Source organism: Hydractinia symbiolongicarpus, chromosome 5, assembly GCF_029227915.1.
Source record: "Hydractinia symbiolongicarpus strain clone_291-10 chromosome 5, HSymV2.1, whole genome shotgun sequence".
NCBI lineage: Eukaryota > Metazoa > Cnidaria > Hydrozoa > Anthoathecata > Hydractiniidae > Hydractinia > Hydractinia symbiolongicarpus.
In genome coordinates, this window is record NC_079879.1 from 33,342,842 (window position 1) to 33,362,940 (window position 20,099).

The window sequence follows — 20,099 nt, forward strand, 5'->3', positions numbered from 1 at the left end:
TTTCTAGGGACCTGCTATATGCTTCTCTGAATATATTGTCCAATAACACAGGCTATACTCAAAGCTACTCTCTAGCAATGTTGCTGAGTGAGATTTAATGTTCTTAAGCTTCCGAAGATTAGGGGTTTTCAAAGAGCCACTAATGTTCTTTCCGAAATATTTACTTATATAGGTAAAAGATACTCTAATACTCTTTATTAATATGGCTGAGTTCAATTTATACTGGATTAATACGATAAATTACGCTAAAAAATTCTTTCCATCCTATTGTTTACGACCACTTCTTTCGCGAGAAAGTTGAAAGAGGAACTCTGCAAGATTAGCCTTACATATGTAATGCGGTTAGGTAGTGATTTTCTGTGTTGACGGGCGAAAAATGCATAGCTAATATTTTTATTTAAATTTGGAAGATTATGTGGCTAAAACAACAGAGGAGAGAACACTGAAGGAAAAATGTTTTTTTGTTTAAAGTTGTAAATGTACAAACAAGCAATAATCACTTACATTGAAGGAATATTCGTATGATAATGTGAAATTTTATTTTAATCGCTTAAGACAAAAGACAAAGAGCATTGATTTTTTTGTAAATCAAATATTTTCTTTAAATTGGAAAGATTAAGAAATATTTTAAAGCTCAGCTTGTAATTTTTTTTAAAAAAATTAGAGCTTGACCAACTTAAATTTTTTATATAATCTGATAAGTTGCAATCCAGTATGTAAATTCTTTATTTCAGCTTGTGTTTTTTTTTCTCGCTTACAAAAACTGCGAAATAGTAGTCCTTATGGCTTCATTGCCCATAAATAAGAACAAAACGAGCCTGTAATCTGATGTTGTTGTTTTTTTATTACTTAGTACAAAATAAGAACAGCTAGTCTAAAATAAATATTATAAATTTCTAAATCAAATAAAAAGCTTTGTTTATAAGAAATAAACTTTCAACGTAAAACTCGCAAAATAGCTAACTTCGAAGTTTGCCACCACAAGTAATTGCATCAGCTATTTCTATTTTAGATCCATGAATTTTGACCTTGTTAATGTTCAGGGTGGACTTAGGAATCAGGTTACTTGTTCGATTCCAAACCTTGAAGTGTGCTAACTATTGCTGAGATCAGCATGGCCTTTTTTAATAAACACTGCGTGCCTAATCAGGAATCCTTGTGGAAAAGTTTCAAATCCTTCATTTTATTAAAATATTTATAAAATATCAATTGACACGTAAACGTTATCAGTTAAGTTCGTGTTTTTATATACAAAATAACAGATATTTTTTTAATTATATCGTCACAGCAAATCATTCACAAAATTACCTTCATAACTAATGTATTGTTATGTAACTTACTATTTGTGCTACGTCACAAATTTAATATTCTTTGTACATGCAGGCGTTCATACCCTCCTTGTCTCTCTTGTTTAATTTTGTTTTGCATTCTATTTATGTTAATGATGTTCTGCATTCTTTCTTGTTTAATGATGTTTTGCATTCTTTAACTCTCGTTTAAATGACAAATACTAAACTCTGACTCAATGCTGTTTTTTTTCAGTCTTCTTAATCCTCATTTGTCCTTATTGTATTCTTAAGAACACGACTTTATAATCCAGACTTATTCTGCTCTTATTTATCTTATGTTATATATTTTTTATTATTTTATGGATTTTTTTTTCATAAGAAAAAAATTTGGTTTATTGGTAATAAAGCTCTTCAATTTTATCGACGAATTATCGAGATAATGAAATGAAAGGACCGAAATCAATCGTAATCATAAAACAGAATTTTGCGTCAAGTACTGTCAATTACATCAAAAAATGATCAAAATATAACACAACTTAAGAACAATGACAGGATGAACAAATGAGAGAAATAAAAACACCTCAGACTGAAATTTCCTGATTTTAACAAACCAACTGTGCACTAATATTGACTCTACATTTTCGACATTACCTGTTTTTGAGTCCAAAGGTAGAACCTAAGAAGTTATATGTAAAAAATGTTTTACAGCCAGCACAATTAAATTTCAACTCAACACTTAAACATTGTAACAACGGAAATAATATTCTGAGATTCCACTTTACATGCTGATTATCAAGCAACTGCTTAGTGCAAAACATTTTGTTCTCATGTAGCTGGATTATATCTTCCTACTCGCTGTAGATTACAGTATAATTTCACATTCTGTTATTATTCAATGATTGCTATGGTGAAGTAGTCTTTTAATTTTCTCTTATTAACCGTCCGAACGAGGCTGTAACCTAGCAACACCGATTGCAGATTAATTAGTAAGTATTGGCTATGGGCTGTATTTTCTGAAGCTTTAATGTCTACGTACAATAAAAATAAAAGTTGTGTTGTTCCATAAAAATGAAATTATAAAACTCCCATTAACGATATTAAAATATCTAAAACGAGCAAACTACACGCTATTTTGCTTCCATTTTTAGAAGTATGATGAATACGTAATTGTGGTGAGATAAGATGGCGGATAAAGGTTAATGACCTAGTAAAAAATAACAAAATAGCTATAATTCTACATAACTACACTAAATTTAGCCCAACTAGAATAAACTTATCAGCCTCCATCCCAAGACCTGTTGTCTTTTTCTATATATCCTACGGCGAGAGCAAAGTGCAGAGAGAAAGAAGGTTGTTAATTTATTAAGCAGATCAGATGGACAGACATACCACAGCAACTTAGTCTCATCATTAGGTAAAAGATGACATTTTAAAAAACATATACCGCAATAAGAAAAAAAATATTATAGCTTAATGAATCTAATAGTGGTTAGATTTTAATTAATAGGATATCGTATACATTTAGGTGGTTGTTTTCAAAATAATGAGAAAATATTTTCAATAATTAAGGTATAAACGTATAATTATACGGTATCAAAACGAAAGATACGTATTATTACTTTTAACTAAACAGTGTAGATTTTATAACAAGATAGCTACCGTATTATTATCATCGTGTTTTTGTTAGCTTTGCCTGCGCCCTTTCAGATCGCCGCGGGTGCTAACGGTATGTAGAGCATATAATTACAGAAGTACAAATGTTTTTCAAGCCTTTTACTTTGCTTGTTATCACAATCTTCTTTTGTTATTACAGGTGGTTTCTACAACGTAGTAAAGTGCACGATTGAATTTATGAAAATATATACTATGCTAATCAATATACTAAGAAACAATAGAAACCAATCACATTACGTCACAAAGCTCATTGCAGTTGTTTTTTTAATTTACAACTCTAGCTGACATAAATTATGATAATCAATTTTGAAAAGTGGTACATTAAAATAATTTAAAGAGCGTTCGGAATGTAAACATAACGCGTGCGAGCAGCTTGGCACGTCTGGTTCTTGTACTTAAGCAAAAAATAAATCTGGGGCAGTTAAATGCGAGTAACCCCTTGGAGGAGTAACATGCAAGTTATCATGGATTGAGCTATATATTTTGTAAGTTTGTGTATTTTTATTTGTTTATCACTACTAAAATTATTATTATTGTTTTATTATTACTATGAGTTCACACATTTTTAAATTTTTTAATATATTCCCACATAATTAGATGGGGTACCTATTCCACCTTAAATATATCCTTGTTATACTAACTGTAGGCCTGAGCTTTGAAGTGAGCATAAAGGATAAAGCGTGTTACAGTTTTACACAATACTGATAGTTTCTATATTGCAAACATATGACCGAACATATATTGAACGGATATCTTCTTTGCTTATGTCAGCATTAGGATTGCTCATTAACCATGCGCGTTCTCATGACAACAACAAGAAAGAATCAAGTGGGTTTTTTCTTCTTTTTGGACCGTGTTGCATGTCTGTCAAAAACAAAACAAAATGGTAGACATATGAAAAAATACTGCGGCGATTTACTAGCTAGCTCTGATATAAAGAAATACAAAGTTCGACAAACAACGCTTTATATATTCGTAAGTAAACTTTATTGACATATGGACAACATGTTTGAGTGCGCGTTAAAAAATGCAAGTGTTTCAATCGACCATTCACTTTCTATACATCTGAAGCTTCTCAACAATAGCTATGCACACCTCCAAAGAAATACAGATACACCTAAGTTACACACATGAAATCAAGTGGCAGTGATATCAATCACACAAAAACACTGTAAATATCTTTTTGTCAATTTTTTAATGAAGGTTCAATTTATACATGTTTTGCACGTCTTTTGTTTACATGCCGCCATCTTTGAAACTTTGTTTATCTATTGTCTAAAGGCAACACACGACAAGAAGGTAGGATAATAATCCTTAATTTAAGACTTGCTCCTTTATTTTAAATTAGAATGTTACAAGAAAGAATGAAACACTATCACAGGAATTAACCAAGAGCCTTTTTGCTTTATGGAAACTCTGACAAAATTCATGAAGCTACGAAAGTAGAGGCTTTTTTCATTCCCTAAAGATGCTTTCAGTGGGTGCTCTAATTGTTAATACATTTTGATATTCAAATGATCATTCCTATGACTTACCTATGTTGGTATATCTATATCTATTTTATTTTTTGTTGTTGTTGTTAGCTAAAAGACTTTATTTTTTGTGTTAACGCCACTCAGTCAATGTGTTGTGGAGGCAAAACACAAGGTAACTGACAGAACACAAAGTAATTGATCAAGCATTAAATAATCAAGTATCTTAGGTACAAATAAGAAAGAACCACAACAATTTGGTCAGTGGCCAAAATACTTGCAAAGTTTGCAGGACTGCCTTTATCTCCAGATTTGTAATCAAACACTGTTACTCGTAGACTGTGTGTTCACACATATGGCATATGTAATTCTTACTAACATTAAATATATCAAACATTTATTAGGTTTTTGTGATTTTCTTAGGCAGCCATTTTAAATGTTTGTTTTTATTTTGTTATAACGTCTACGTTAAATCTGTGTTCAGAAGCATTAGAACTAGTTTTTAGAACTTCTTAATCTAAGTAATACTGATAGCAGGTCACGTGTATGTATGTTCCATGCTCACCCCACAAAGTGGATGTATTTATACCAAGAGCAATTTCAGATCTTTTAAATCCATTACACACTAATTTCAAATAATTGGTAACACTGACTGTTGTGCAAGTGTTCAAATTATCCACCCCTTTGTTTTATTTTGTAACTGGTAAAACAAATGAACTTCATTGTAAGAAGCATGTAAGTTTTATAAAAGTTTTAAAAGTAACTTGGGTAAGAAGTTTTGGTAGATTTGGTTTTCTGTGCTGTGTAACTATAGCAGGTAGGTGATATTGCAGAGGGCTCTTGTGCACATGCACAAGAAGAAGTCATGACACCCACTAAACTATGAAATGCACAATAATATACGTTTACTAGTTGATAAAAACATCAAAGTATAAAACTTTTACGATTCAGGAATAATTGAGACTAATGACGAGTCATAAATTTGTTGTATTTTGTTTAAAAAGGTCGTGTAAATGATTTTATTTTATTTTATTACATTAGCTGTAGATGCTCCTTAAACTTTGAGTGGTGCGAAGCATATTATGAAATAGTTTCTTCTTAAAAAGAGCAACCAAAAACTAATGTACTAGTATTCTAATTTTTCCCTTCGTCCAGACTATAAATATTAATAACACTGTTATTATGTAAAAAACTTTTCATGGAGAAGGAATGTATCACTTCACTCCTGAGTTATCCCTACGAGAAACATGCCAATTATATTTGTTATATCACTGCTTTGAGAAAAAGAGGGAACAGGGGTAATAGTATCCATTAAGCATGATTTCAGCCTAAAATTCTAAAAATAAAAAATCTCATGATTAACGCTAAGATTTGAATGTTGAAATAAAAAGAGCAAAATTTTGCGTGTCAATTGTGTTCGATTATATTGTTTTGTTTTGTTTTTTCACTTTTTTATAGCTAACCAAAAATAGGAAACGTAAATGCAAACAACAAGTCTATATTTTAGAAAGTGCTCTTTTAAACATTTGAATGCGATATTCGGTTAAAATTTTGTCTAACTGACTCGTTTTAAGCATTCTTAAACAATGTGATTGTTACTGATGTTACTGCTTGAAGTAAAATAGAAAAAATATAAATACCTCTAATAAAAAGAAAAGAATTGTCTTCTCTGTATTTTTGTCTAATTAGAACAAAAAAGTACCCTGCATGCTTAAAAATTGTTAAAAACGCCGACATCACACATTTTCATAATTTTTTTTTGCACTAAGTCGCATAGCAATAATTTTAGATTTCATTGTTGATTGTGGAAAAAGATTGCTGTACCCAGCGTAGTTATAAAAACGTCAAAATGGAAACTATTAGTGTCAGCAAAAAATAAAAAAAAATCTAACATGCAGGTCATTGCCAGCCGCTTAATAAGATTTCCTATTAAAAGTGCTTTGTAGGCAATAAATGAACAAGACTTTACAAAAGTACAAGAGGTGCTCACTTCACCGAGAACTTCAAACTTAAAAACACATTTTAGCTCATTTTACTATATGGTTGGTTTGCAAGAATAATATTACAAAAATAACAAATCACGAGTTTCAGAAGCTATAAAGAACTAACTGTTTACATGCAACATTTAAACAAATCAAAAATATTCTGGTCCTCATATCATGACACTTCGCAGGCCATTTGTCTTGTGGCTACTTCAAAAAATATCTTTCAAATTGTGCAAATAACAGATTTTACTTTCAGGGTGGTAAGCATTTTACCCACTCTATAAATATTCCCATCTGAACATATCTTAATTAATAAATTTTCTTTCAGGAAAAAAGTAATTATGTTTTTTATTGTAATGGAATAATCAAATTTAATGGGTATAGTGGAGTTATCTCCACGCTTTTGCGATTTTATAATCTGCAGTAACAATGTGTAAACAACAGCTTTGTGGTGAAACAAAATTCAAGGGTGTACTCTGTATAATAAAAATAAATAAAAATAAAAATGCAGAAGGTCTAACACAATCGAAGGTGTCTAACAACGGTTATGTAAAAAGCTAAATCTGCTAAAACTATATACTTGCTCTGCCATACCACAAGTACACCAGGGAAAATAGTATACCAGACACCAGGAAAAATAGTATACCAGACATTAGGAAAAATCGTTAAGTCACACAAAAAAGGGTATTGCAAAATTTTCACAACGTACAGTTTCTAATGCATCATACCAAATTAGCTATTTAGTCTGTTGCATACAGCAATCCTCCCATTGCAATGTTTTCGAATTTAAGAATCGAATATATTTCAAACGGTAACGTAAGAGAGGTAAACATTGATTTAACTTTGTTTACATTAGGGTTGTTATAACGACATCAACCACTTCGTAGCGTTAAAAACAGTAACAACGGAAAAATTACTTTTTACATTTTGTATAAATTCTTCTCTACGATATACACGCTGTATTTTATATGAATAATGGTCCTGCAGTTTTTGAAATTATGTTAACAATAGCAAACATTAAAGTTACCAAGTGTTTTTTTTTTCATTTCAGCCTTCATGTTCTTAACTTTCCATGATGTACTTGCCCATTGCTTTGGAGAGAAAAAGGTTTAGTTTGTGAGATATATACGCAATAAAAAAGTAAACTTCTAATTAAATTTGTGCATCATAAAAATTTTTATATCTTGCTATAGCTATTGGCAATTTTTTTATATTTAGAACAAACAATCAAGATTAGACAATTTCTTACCCATTGTTTAAAGTATATATAGTCTTACAAAAAATGTTCTTAACTTTCTTGACAAACACTGTCCTCGTTATTCTTAATTATATTCTTAACATGTCTATGGCCTGAAAATATATAATGCCTTAATAAAATAAGGCTTGCTATAAGTTGCTATAGCTATTGGCAAATTCTTTTATATTTACTTAAAACAATCGAGGTTAGACATATTTTAAGATATCTTTAACTGACCCTGAGTATATTCTTACAAAAAAAAAATATGATCAGGCTGAAGACAAGCATATTTAACTACATATTTCAAGGAAAGTTCAGTTGCAGGCGTGTAAACAACTTAAAAACGTTATTCACCTAAATTTATTTCCCTACCAGATAATCTAAACAACACACATGGTTTTCTTTCGCTTTCTCAGTTGCAGCTAACGTTCTCTGGATAAAAGTCCAATCAGTTTTTTACTTCGATTAATAAGCTTCGCTTCATCCCAAAGAAAACAAATTGAAAATGTATAGCTAGCTACAATTGTCTGATACATTTCCAATCAGTTCTCTTTACAAATACTTCTGACTAAACTATAGAATACCCCCGTAAAAAAATTGAGAACGCAGCAACGCAATAATTAAAAAAATAAACTAACAAATATAGCAGCAGCAACGCAGCTACGCAAAGCTCACTATTTCTAGATTAACACACAGTTGGTCAGTTAAACTGAAGTAAAATATCAACAAACATACCAAGTTGGTTTGTTACACTTTTTTCAGGATTGATTTGAAAAAGAGACAACCTTCTTCGTTTCGGTTTTCATTTTTCAGTTGATAAACTTTGTTTCCGTGAGATACGGCGCGCACATGGTAAACCGGGGGTAAAATTAAATAATTCTATCTATAACGCCCAGCGGGGCTTTTACAACAAAAAAACAAATAAAAATAAAATAAAAATTAGCTTTAATAAAATAAGGAAAAAGAGTTTTATTTTTTAAAGAAATAAGAAAAGAGCATTAAATATTTATATAGTAACCCCCTGATTTGCTTTTTTTAACTTGGTAAATTTTAGCATAACGCCACATCGTAAGAAAGTGACCCGTGATTTGTGTGACATGGCCTCACCGTGCGCACACACACACAAGGCGTATTAATACATAGATTTTTAAGTCACTAGAATCCTTTGTTTTCTATGTAGAGCTCTGCTTATAACTTTAGTAAGTTCTGTTTTCTAGGGGAGCCTTATTTTTATAGTCGAATTTTTATTACTTTTAAATTGTCGCCTCGATTTCAAAAAAGGTCAAAAACTACAGAACTGAATAAACCGTTGTAACAAATTATTTAGTAAAGAACATTTTAGAAGGTAATCTAAGAATTTAAAAATTCTATGAAGTGCTATTATAAGAAATAACTATAATAAAAAGTAAGTTCAAATTAACTAACTTTTCAAATTTTCTCACCCAAGCCTCGCAATTTAATGCTTCTCCATCCTTACGTCTTCTTGACAAATATAAAAGTTATGAAAAGAACAAATACAATTAGAAAAAATGTTGGGTGTGAGGTCTGTACTACCTTAAGAGAATTAATGTCTACAAGAACTAATTTCGCGAAGTTGGCATATACTAATACTTTGCGAGAATTACATTTCGCAAATTTTGCAAAAAAAAGAAGTTGAAGACATTTTGTTTCTCAATTAATACCGGTATTTAAAACAAGGAGACATTAAACAAAGACACACTAATTTAAAATTCATAGATGCGTAATTATATAGTTCTAGGAAAATCAGAAGAAGAAAATTGGTGTATCTACGAGAGAACACTTAGCTCATTCCAAGGGCAGACTCCTCACGTTAAAAACGTTTACAAAAGTGATTCAAATAATTATTAACACGCATCAAATATTTTTCTAGCTAGATGTATTGTTGTATTAAAAATGAGGCTCATTATTCTGTTGCCAGTCAATACCTCCCCATAACACATTTTCTCATTACACAAAGCATAGTCTAAAATGCACACAAGTATGACAACAATTTCCCAAACAGGTCATTAAAAATCGGACAATAATAAAAATAACATTTCAAGAATAGTTGTTTATTTGAACGAAAATACGGTATTAACACGTTATCAAGTTTGACCTTAAGTTTATCTCGTACGAAAAGCGTTGTCAATTCCACGTCATTCGTCCATGCCTTAGGCCTATGATGTTTAGAGAATCATTCAATGTTAATTCTTAGTACTTCACATTCTACAGCTACTTATTCTCGTTTTGTTGTGAAGAAAATAATTTTCCATTACTTTTTTAACTTTATTGTGTGCCGAACTTATCTTAACAGTACGGAAATTAAAAATTATCTGGGAACATTGTGATTATGTGTAGCTACTTTAATGGGCACCCATTAGTGGTCAATATTTTACAGCTAGTAAGTAAGCGGTCAGAGTTTTATTCGTGGACTTGTGGAACCTTTCAAACGTAATTTTTTAAGGATTCTAACATGGTCAATCTTGGATAACAAACATCGTTTCCACTAATTTCTGTTCTATCCATTAAAAATTATTTATTCAAGTGTATAAAAGGCATAAGCAAATAAAAAACAACAAACAAACAAACAAACAGCATACACTTTTTTTGTTTGTTTTTATAAGAAACCTGGCGAAGGGTCAAGCTCTAAAAGTTTCTTATTTATAGGCTAAAATTCCATGTTTTTAGTTTCTTAATTTTCCTAGTTAAATAAGGGTTTCTTATATGAAATAAATAGTTAGTTCTAAAAGTTCCTTTAATTTTTGGACTAGTTGCTTTAAAAATAAAAATTAAAGCATTTTTCTTTTCTCAACAACATAATAGTGACGATTGTAACATCTTCTTCAATTAATTGTAAGAATTAGTTAGAAACAAGTTTCTTATTTCAGTTTCTTAATTTTTGAAGATTCTACGTGTAGGTTTCTTATAAACATGTTTCTTATAAAAGAAAAACGTGTACAGACACAAATTTGGAAAAATATCAACTATGCTCGATTTGATTATGGCATTGAATATATATTCGATATTCTTCTTCGTACTGTTACTTGGAATGGAAAAGCCTTCGAAAATAGTCTTATATTTTTGATAGAAAATACACACCAATCAAAACGCTGAAGCAAATAGTAGCATACAAGAAGCTTAATTCAAATTTTACGGTACTCGTATGCAAAGTCTCAGCTGCAAAAATGATATAAGTTGCATTTCGTCACAGTAATAATACCAAGCACCACAAATATGTTTCGAAATTAAAGGAGACAATTGAGACTAACAACCATTTTCGACTGAAACAATTATTTTAAGTCGCAATCTAGAATAATGCATAGCTATCGCGAAACTATTGTGGTTTTGTGTATTGCTTTCCAATTGCAAATATTACGAGCGGTTATCAAACAATGTAATTAAATGGTTTTATTGTCCCTTGATACAAATTTACATGTAGGAAACAAACTTATAATTTCCATATCTCGGCGGAAGATATTTTTTGGCAGCTTCCAATGAATCAAAATGTGCTATATATCTTTCCTTCAATAAGAAAATTATTAAAATTTTCACAGGAAACATTCTTCTGGTGTAAACCTACTAGTAACTCTAGTGAGCATGTTATTAAATTAATCCTCTGAAACACAGAAAACAAGACAGATAGAGTGATAATTCGTATGAGAATATAAAATTCCTACAGCGTGCCCGAACTTACCTTAATTTTGGAGGAAAATATATAGATGTTTTTGGAGCTGATAATTCTAATGTCGCCTTAATACAACAACCCCCAATTACGCTCGAATATCTGAAAATGAAAAAACTCCATGTCAGACGAGAAAAAGGTTTTCAGCAGAGCTGTTAGGTAAAAAATAAAGATGCCAAAAGCATGAAAAACACTTTATTTTCCTCAGAATACATATTTCATAAAATTACTAATTGATGCAAAATGATTCAGATTGATCACTATGTTAAACGCGAAAGTTATTTTTGTTCGTTTTAAGACCTTTTCGAGATAAACGTAAAACAAGGGAGCCGCAATGGAGCATGTGTTATCAAATCAAGATTATTTTCTGACAGCGCGAATACTTATCACAAATAATATTTCTAGTACCAGAGCATCGAAGGATTTACAGATAAGATAATCTTTGCGACTATATACGATTCTGAATACTAATTTTCTACTACTTAACTTTGACTAAAAGCAGACTTAAAAAGCATGAAGATGAGTGAAAATATAATATGAAATGCCAGTTTAGCTACATAACTATACATAACTGTATTTTCAGGCTTTAAAACGCGGGAAAAAAAGTTTGAGAAAGCTCTACAGCGTTTTGAATGTGTTTTGTTTTAGCATTTCCCTGGATCAGACTAAATACATTACAAATTATGCTGAAATTTATGTAAAAATGCATACAGAAGAACGTATTTGGTGTTTGTTGGCGATTATTTACATTGAAGAATCAAACCAGATGAATAAAGATTAATAAATAATATTCAAACAGCAGTATATAGGCCTGCATAGAGTTATTTAAATAAATTTTAATTTTTAATTGCCATGATTTATCTAAAATAAATCAGTTAATAAGTTAAAAAAAAACACCACAAAAAATGCGGAATGGTGACTAATTTATAAGGAGCACTGTTTCAAGAAACATTAAAAGCCATTGCTCTAAAGTATTTTACATTCTTTGCTACATGATTCAATGCACATAGTTCGAAGCAAATTTTGCTCAGACTATTGCTCCTTCAGCATTGAAGTTGAATGAGGCTGCAGAGATGAAAACATGAATTGAGCATAACTGTATTTATTCACAAAAAATATTTAAACAAAGTTAAAGATTTGTTAAAATTGAACGCATGTAACGATGCATGATCTACTTAAAATTGAGCATGCGCATTAAGTTTGGTAGTGTTTTGAGACATGGCCTTAGAACAAGCTCACCTATAAAAGATGCAATTTTATTTTGTAACTCATTCGAGTGATTGGCTACAGGAGTGGAAATACTGTGTAGTGTCAAGTTATAATGGGTTAGCTAATTGGATGAGAATATCAAAGTTGTTGCAAAAGAAAAAAGAAAAAGGTACATGATACAATCATACCAGTTTTCCGATTTTGCTTTTGGGTGAATTTTATACACAGATTTTTTTTATACTTTTACCTTGAATTTTGTTGGGTGTATTCCTATGCAAACACAATGTTAATGTTTTTTGCTTTCAAGACAAAAAAAGAAAATTGAACATTCTTAAGAAGTAGGGCTAGAGAAGTATCTAGCAAAAGCGCAATCCAAATAATTTGAAACTGCTGCTGAAATAAAAATAATAATAATAAAAAAAAAATAAAAAAAATATTCCTTTCAGGTTGTTATTTTTATTATTATTTTTTTCTTATTATTATTTTCAAATTTTGTACCAAGTTGTAAAAAGCATTGGTCTATAATCTTTCTCCTAAAAAACAATCTGTTATCATTTTTTTGCTTTTTTTCCCTTTTTTCTCCTTCAAAAAAAACAAGCAAATTGAATTTTTTCTCCTGCATTTCGCATAATTAACGAAGGCTAATACCTTAAAAAGCAATAAATGTAAAATGAAAAAGATTCCTAGACAATTTTCATGTGAAATCATCAATTTATTCTTGACTTCGTCTTTTTTGTATTTATTTTTATATGAAATCAATTTTAAAGGAAGAATTGCTTGAAAAATAAGATATTTTATTTTTGTCAAATTTGAAATAACTGGCTGTTTTGACACTTCTTTTCCAAACAAGCAGTTATACTAAAATTATAACTGCAGATTCTCTTCTCAAAATACACGCCTTTTGTTGAGGAACACTTAATTGGAAGCAAGAATGCCCGACCCCAGCACCTTTTACCGTAGCGGCGAAAACAAAAACTGCGGGGACGAGGTTAATTAAAGCGTGAAGTCCAGTTTTTGTCAATATATTTATTAGAGATTAGAAATTAGCATACCCAACTATATGACATAACTACTGAATATTTATTTGCATTTTTTACAGCTTTTGAACTCTCTGTGTTGCTCTATAAAACTGTATTTACACTTGACTCATATAAATATAAACAAAACCTAAACAGCATAACATTAAATTTTAGGCAGGACAGACCTACGATCTGTAGTCACGCTGATAATGCTACAATTTGCTATTTCGAGACTCAAAATTGAATCTTAATAACTCATGAGTTGGTTTTAAACATAAAAACAACTTATGTTTGATAGTAGATACTTTGTTATTAAATGTTTTTGTTTTTATATTTAAAACAATCCTTTAATTCTGTTTCCTAATTACGATTGCTTTTGGTCTTTTCATTCTTCTGTATTTTTTAATATAAAAAAACAAAAAAATTTCTTTTTTTTTGTTTTTTTATATTAAAATATAAAAAAAAAAAAAAAAAAATAAGGCTGGATTCTAAAGTTTACAAAAAGAACAAATCAGGCTGAAAAAGACTCAAAAAACAGTCTTAGGTCAGTGTGGTCTATGTTTTGTACACGCTTTTGGTTTTATAAGAATAATTTTATAAAAACACGAGCCTCTAATTTTGTCAAAGATTAATATGGAAATATTTAAATTTCACATGTCTTATTATCTAAGAATATTAATAAATAAATAAAAATAATAGAAAAATGTATATACATACTGTTACACATTTATTTTCAAACTAAGAACGTTTTGAGAACATCATTGATTTTGTGTGCGAAAACTAAAATCATCTATCTTTTTTTTAAATCTATCTTTAAAGTTCAATGTGTGTGTAATAAACGTGTAGTAAAAAAATTTAGTTTGTATTTTTTTCACTAAATCAACAAAAAAGCAGCTTTGCGACAGTTTAATTGAAAATCTGTTACCCCAGTGTTTCATATCAAAACAAATGACGCAAGAATGTGCCAGATGTTGGACAGTTTAAAACAACCTCGTTTCCAGGACTATCGCACTATTTCTGGTAATCTCGGACGACGAGAAAAAATGTTTCTTCTTGTCAGAATGAGTTAAAACAACATTTGATTCTGATAACGGAATTTGTACCTTAAGTCCTTGTAATTATTTTTTATGGGTGATTTAGGGTGGAGAAACCCTTTTCAAGATTGATTTTATTTCAAAGCATTTGTTCAGAATAAACCCATTACCTATCTATATGCGCAAAGCTTTTTCGCATCCCTGTCTGCGATACCGAAATATTTCATACAGAAATTTATGCGTACAGTTCCTTGTTTGTAGACACAAGTTTTTTCAATTATTTCCTCTCACAAGTTTATCTATAGGCTTGTGCTTATTTTTATAAAAACTATTATTATTTACCTTTTCTAATTCAGGCCCATAACGTTTTGGGCCTGAATTATCGAGGCAAAAAAATATGTACATCTAACTATCTCATACATACCAAATCGCGTGAATCTTAAGATTGTTCTTACATTATCTTTGAATGTTGTATAGTGATGAAAAAAACAACTCAATGAACAACAAACTTGTTAAGTAAAATTTTGCAGCACTTAATTTTTTGCTTATATCAGCAGTTAGAGTTCATCAGCTGACACAAATTGCGTTGTCACGTGATCTGATTGTGCAAAAAACAAGATGGCAGCTTCCTGTTGTAAACAAAGAACGTCAGAAACAGTGCAAAAGAAGGCTTCGCTTAAAATCCACAAAAACAAGAATGTGTCGCATTACTAACTTAATTCAACTTCCCTGATTTGAAGAAGTATATTGCGAGTTTAGATGCTAGCAAGTTTAGCTAGTTACCCCCTGTTTCTCCGCTGAGTCGTCGTTCTTGTGTGTTCTTGTAAAAACAAATTGATCCTTCTTTGGTTACGAGTTCCAAAGCTTTCCTCCTGAAAAAAAAACAAGTTGGCTTCATATGAATGCGATTGAAAAGTTGTCTGTAAATCTTGATGCTACTTAATGCATACATTATGTATTAGAAAAAATGAGGTGCTGTTTTAAGAGCATAAATATGTTTTCACCTATCCAGTTTGATATGTTGAACATATTCATATATAAACATTAATACTTAGTTACCCTGATTGTCAGTAATATCAACAATTGTCTCTGAGCATCTAATTATTGATGTCATAATTCCGCATAAAAGCCTTCCAAGAATTATATTTTGGAAACTAACAAAGATATTTTTAAAAGAATAAAAAAATCATAGACAACTTTTCAACCTTTTTCATATGAAATCAACTTGTTTTTTTGCGGTAGGTATTGATAAAGTTTAACTAAACGATTATGTTCAACAACTATCATTTCTGTGGCCAAAAATGCCCTAATTTTTAAATTTAAAAAGCAAAACAAAAAATTTGCAGAAATATTATAAATGATATAACAAAATGTGAAGAAAATAGAATTATTGCTCACATAAATACATGAGTAAAATTTTTTTAATAATTTCTCTCCAATTTTTTTTATAAAAGAGGTGATGAAAGCATTCTGGCAAAAACAATTGATTGTAAAGGAAGGTTGTCCTTAAGAATCATCTAAGGTTCAAATTAAAACAAAGAAAATAAAAATATATATAAAAAATATAAACATAACCAAGTTCAGCTTAGTTTCTGTCGACTTTGAAATAAATTGAAATACGGAAGGTATGTGTTTTTACGCTGTTCGATACGTTTCCAAGTTCTTTAAAAAACTTACTCGGTAAACATTGAAAGAAATCTTTGAGGATAATATATCGTCAGGTTATTTGGTTTCTAGACTGGATGAGCTTATTAGGGCAGAATTAGGATAGCATATATGGCGCTGTAATTGTTTCCACTATGTACGCGTATTTTGGTAAAAGTTGAGTATCTTCAGCTGGTGTTTTCAATTGCAAATGTTCTTTTTTTCTATATAAGCTACCTTACTTTAATGATAGAACAAATTGCAGTACACTGACAAACTTTGGTTAATTGATTAAGAATAGAGGTATAATTTTTGAAACAAGTCAGCTAGCTAATACTTGGATAGGCATTCCACATTTTTAATTCTGGTTATTAGCTATACAAAATATATTCCTGAATATTTTCCTAGCATCAATTTTCAGTTTTCTGATGAACTTTGTGAAAGTTTTTCCTTCAAATGAGGAATCTCTTAATGTAAAATTACAACTGCATTTGACACATCGTCTTATTCTCGTTCCTAATGGTTGACTTCATTAAAAATGCATTTTTCCATAAATCATGCCAATAATTTTCAGAACTGCCAGGTTTTTAAAAAATCTAAATGCAATAACAACTGCTGATGAAATAGAATTGACTAACAACCAGGAATAACAATACCCTCTTTCTGAATCTTTCTGTAAGTTGATAAATATTCCTTTCCGGTGTTTTTTAGCGCATGACGTTGTAGTAATGAAACTTGGTGACACAAAGCTATGCTACCTTTCGACCAAAGGCCTGTAACAAGAGCCTGGAAGCGAAAAGAGCTAGAAAAACATACAGAATCAAAGAAACAAAGAAAACAGATAGAGGAAGTGACTATCAAGACAATCAACAGTATGGCGGAACCAGATTTATTTGAAAAATTTAAAATGTGGCGAACTCCAGAAGTTCGAATTTTGTATTTCGATAAAATAGAAATTAAGAAAAGTAGGAGAAAGAGGGCTCCATTAAACTTACTTTTAATGTCGTATTCGGACGAAAATATCGCAAAAAATGGAAAAAAATGCCGCAAAAATAAAGGAAAAGACATTGTTACTAACGGGAATAACGGGAAGAGAAAGCGGAAAGGAGAGACTAGCAAGTTTATCCCAGGCCGCAGGAAAAAACATTCTAATAAAAATATTACAGATCCGCCGTTATGTCAGCCGCCGGTTGATAAACGAGTCGATCATAAACATGAAATTCAGAGTGACACAAAGAACAGTGAAATAATAACTCCGCAAGACACTAAAACGTACACTAATGGTCATTCGAATGGCTTCGAACATTCCAAAGAGGAATCAATCAACTTGACCGTGAAAAAAAACAGACACTCGAAAGAGAATGATGAACTACTGAATAAAAATTCGCAGACAACTGATTTTAATACAGTTGATTCGAAATGTTTACTTCCCAACCCACGGCAGTTGCTAGTATTAAGGCAACAAATTATAGACTTAGAAGCGAGGTTACTTGTATTCCGTAACAGCGAAGAATCGATTCGGAAAAATACCGTAAAGATAAATCGAGAGGAAACAAGGTATCAACACTATTTACTTTTTACTTCACGTATTTATTTTTTCTTGGATCAGTCACTTTTTAGATCAGATGTTCAAACTTTGAAGTCGTTGGAAACACGATGCTCAAATCCGCAGAAAAAATAAGCGTTGGCTGCAATACAGTGGAACTCGTTTTAACTCTTTCCTCACAGGAAAGTCATGCACTTTCAAAAACAAAGTAATTCACAAGTTTCATTACGTCGCCTCGCGCGGCAAAGCGCCGCATTAGACGGCTTTGGCCTTTTTGAAACCACATGATCTTAAATTCAGTTTACTTTCAGAAAAGGTTTTAAGATTATGATTGAAATTTTTATAAGAGTAATTTTAAAGAACTAAAACTGGAAACTTACGGTATAGCTACTAATCAAGTATGCAACAGCGATCATCCTGGCCTAGGGCGTTTCCGAAACCACTTGATATTATATGGAAGTCAATTTACTTTCAGAAAATACATTTTAGAGTGTCTAAAAATCATTAGATTTTAAGATGTAGCCTGTCTAAAATGGAAACCATGACCATCCTCCCTCTGGGTGGCACGTAATGAAAGGGTTAAGTTTTAAAATTAATATACAACTTTTATAAGAGTCATTTTGAAGAACAATAAGACTTGAAATTCATAGCTACAAAAGACAGGTAAAAAAATATCAAGTATGCAACAGTGATTTGTGTTGTTTGGTAACTTATGGTAAATGACTTACCTTCAGTTAAGGTAAGTCATTTACCTTACAGCGAAAAAAATAACTTTGGTGTGTACTATTCTTGTGCAGATTGGAATATCTTAAAGATGAAGTGAAGTTTGAAGAAAATAAAATCAAGCTTCGTGGCTTAGTGATGGAACAAAGTAAGGTTTTTCACCAACTCATGATCCTAGCGTTAATGATAATATCAGTTAAGTGCGCTAATATTTCTAAAACGCTATTGCAGTTTTGCTCAAAAATTTACAACTAACTGAAACGACAGTCAAGTGGGAGGGATAATCTGTGGGAGGGGATTACCTCAAACAAACCATAAAGAAATTTTTATACAATGATAGGATACAAGTTTATATGAGTTAACAAAGAATAAAAACTTAGGATACAAGAAAAATTTGAAGATGAGCATATTCTTAATTTTTTTATTTTATCTAATTTTATCTTGAATATTCTTATACCATAATTGGTGGTCGAAGCCTTACCTGGTTTAATGTGGGATATTTGACTGGAAGGTGGGGGGAGGGGGGCGTGTTTATTTAACCAAATACGGTATAATAAATTAAATTGATTTCTTTTCGAAAATTGTGTATTTTTAGATCGGTTAAATTATTACATCGAGAAAACTAAACGCTACAACAAAATGGCAGTCGTCAGCAAAAACGATTCCAACTATTTATTGAAAAAAATCCATATGACACTCAGTACGTATTGTTTTATTTACCAAATTTTATGGGAATCTGTAATTACTTTAATCAAATAGCAAAACAGAATAATACCTACTCTATCGAATATATAATTGCTCTTTTAAATTAATGGACGAGGTTGCGATTATTAAACAAACAGATTGAGCAATCTAGACACTGATTTAGAAGTCATGGTACTTTAAGTAAATCACGAATTATCAGTTTCCCTTTACGTGTTGTTACACTAAACTTTGCGAGTTGAGAGTTACTTTTCGATTTGCAAAACATAAGCTGTAAGTTGCAAGTTGCAAGTTCGCACAATAATCTTAAATCGTGCAAGTTTTAAATTCAAACAGCTAGTTTAACAGACAGTATGTATGGAGCAAGTCGTGAAAATATGTGTAAACTGGTAAAATTATTCGTTATGTGACGCAAATTTGCTTGCATTTGTTTCGGACACAATTACTTTACCCTTTCCAGCACCAACTATGTAAAAATGTTTTCTTGTGAAGATATTTTTGTTGTATACATGCGGACAAGAAATGAAAATAATCTATTTTGGAAATTTAAATTATTTATTTTTGTTATTTAGACGATAGAGTGGCTGGTAATCTCGACTCTTTTCTTGAATCAGTTGTGCAACAAATCCGGATTTTGAAACAAGCAAACAGCTAAAGCGTAACAAAAAATGAGCATACAAAATATGTAACAAAAAAATAACAGATAGCTGCTTCGGTAGAAATTGAAATAAAATTTTTAAAGATGTATACAAATTTCATAATACTTGTACAAATAATTTAGCGAAATAAAGTAGAACAGGAAAGGTATCCTTAGGGCCTTTTAAAAAAATAGTTTAACATCGTACGTTTTTTTTCTTAGAATTCCCATAAAACCATTTTTCCG

General features: G+C 30.8%; 1 protein-coding gene across 4 annotated transcripts; it reads left to right on the forward strand.

Moving 5' to 3' along the window:
• The first annotated feature begins 3,230 nt into the window (after window positions 1-3,230).
• On the forward strand, window positions 3,231-20,055 carry LOC130646164 (uncharacterized). 4 transcript variants are annotated; one of them, XM_057452308.1, is made up of 5 exons: window positions 3,231-3,448; window positions 16,957-17,802; window positions 18,589-18,662; window positions 19,110-19,214; window positions 19,789-20,055. In XM_057452308.1, the coding sequence occupies exons 2-5, from the start codon at window positions 16,997-16,999 to the stop codon at window positions 19,869-19,871; spliced, it is 1,068 nt and encodes a 355-aa protein (XP_057308291.1). In that variant the 5' UTR covers window positions 3,231-3,448; window positions 16,957-16,996; the 3' UTR covers window positions 19,872-20,055. The 4 variants fall into 4 exon arrangements, with proteins under 4 accessions (XP_057308291.1, XP_057308292.1, XP_057308290.1 ...); XM_057452309.1 differs by lacking the exon at window positions 3,231-3,448 and adding an exon at window positions 3,608-3,938; XM_057452307.1 differs by lacking the exon at window positions 3,231-3,448 and adding an exon at window positions 12,121-12,717.
• The last annotated feature ends 44 nt before the right edge of the window (window positions 20,056-20,099 follow it).

Coding starts and splice junctions, on each gene's coding strand:
- LOC130646164 (XM_057452308.1), top strand. CDS start 16,997: ATGCTACCTTTCGACCAAAGGCCTGTAACAAGAGCCTGGAAGCGAAAA. Junction 17,803..18,588: donor ATAAATCGAGAGGAAACAAG/GTATCAACACTA, acceptor ATTCTTGTGCAG/ATTGGAATATCTTAAAGATG. Junction 19,215..19,788: donor AAAAATCCATATGACACTCA/GTACGTATTGTT, acceptor TTTGTTATTTAG/ACGATAGAGTGGCTGGTAAT.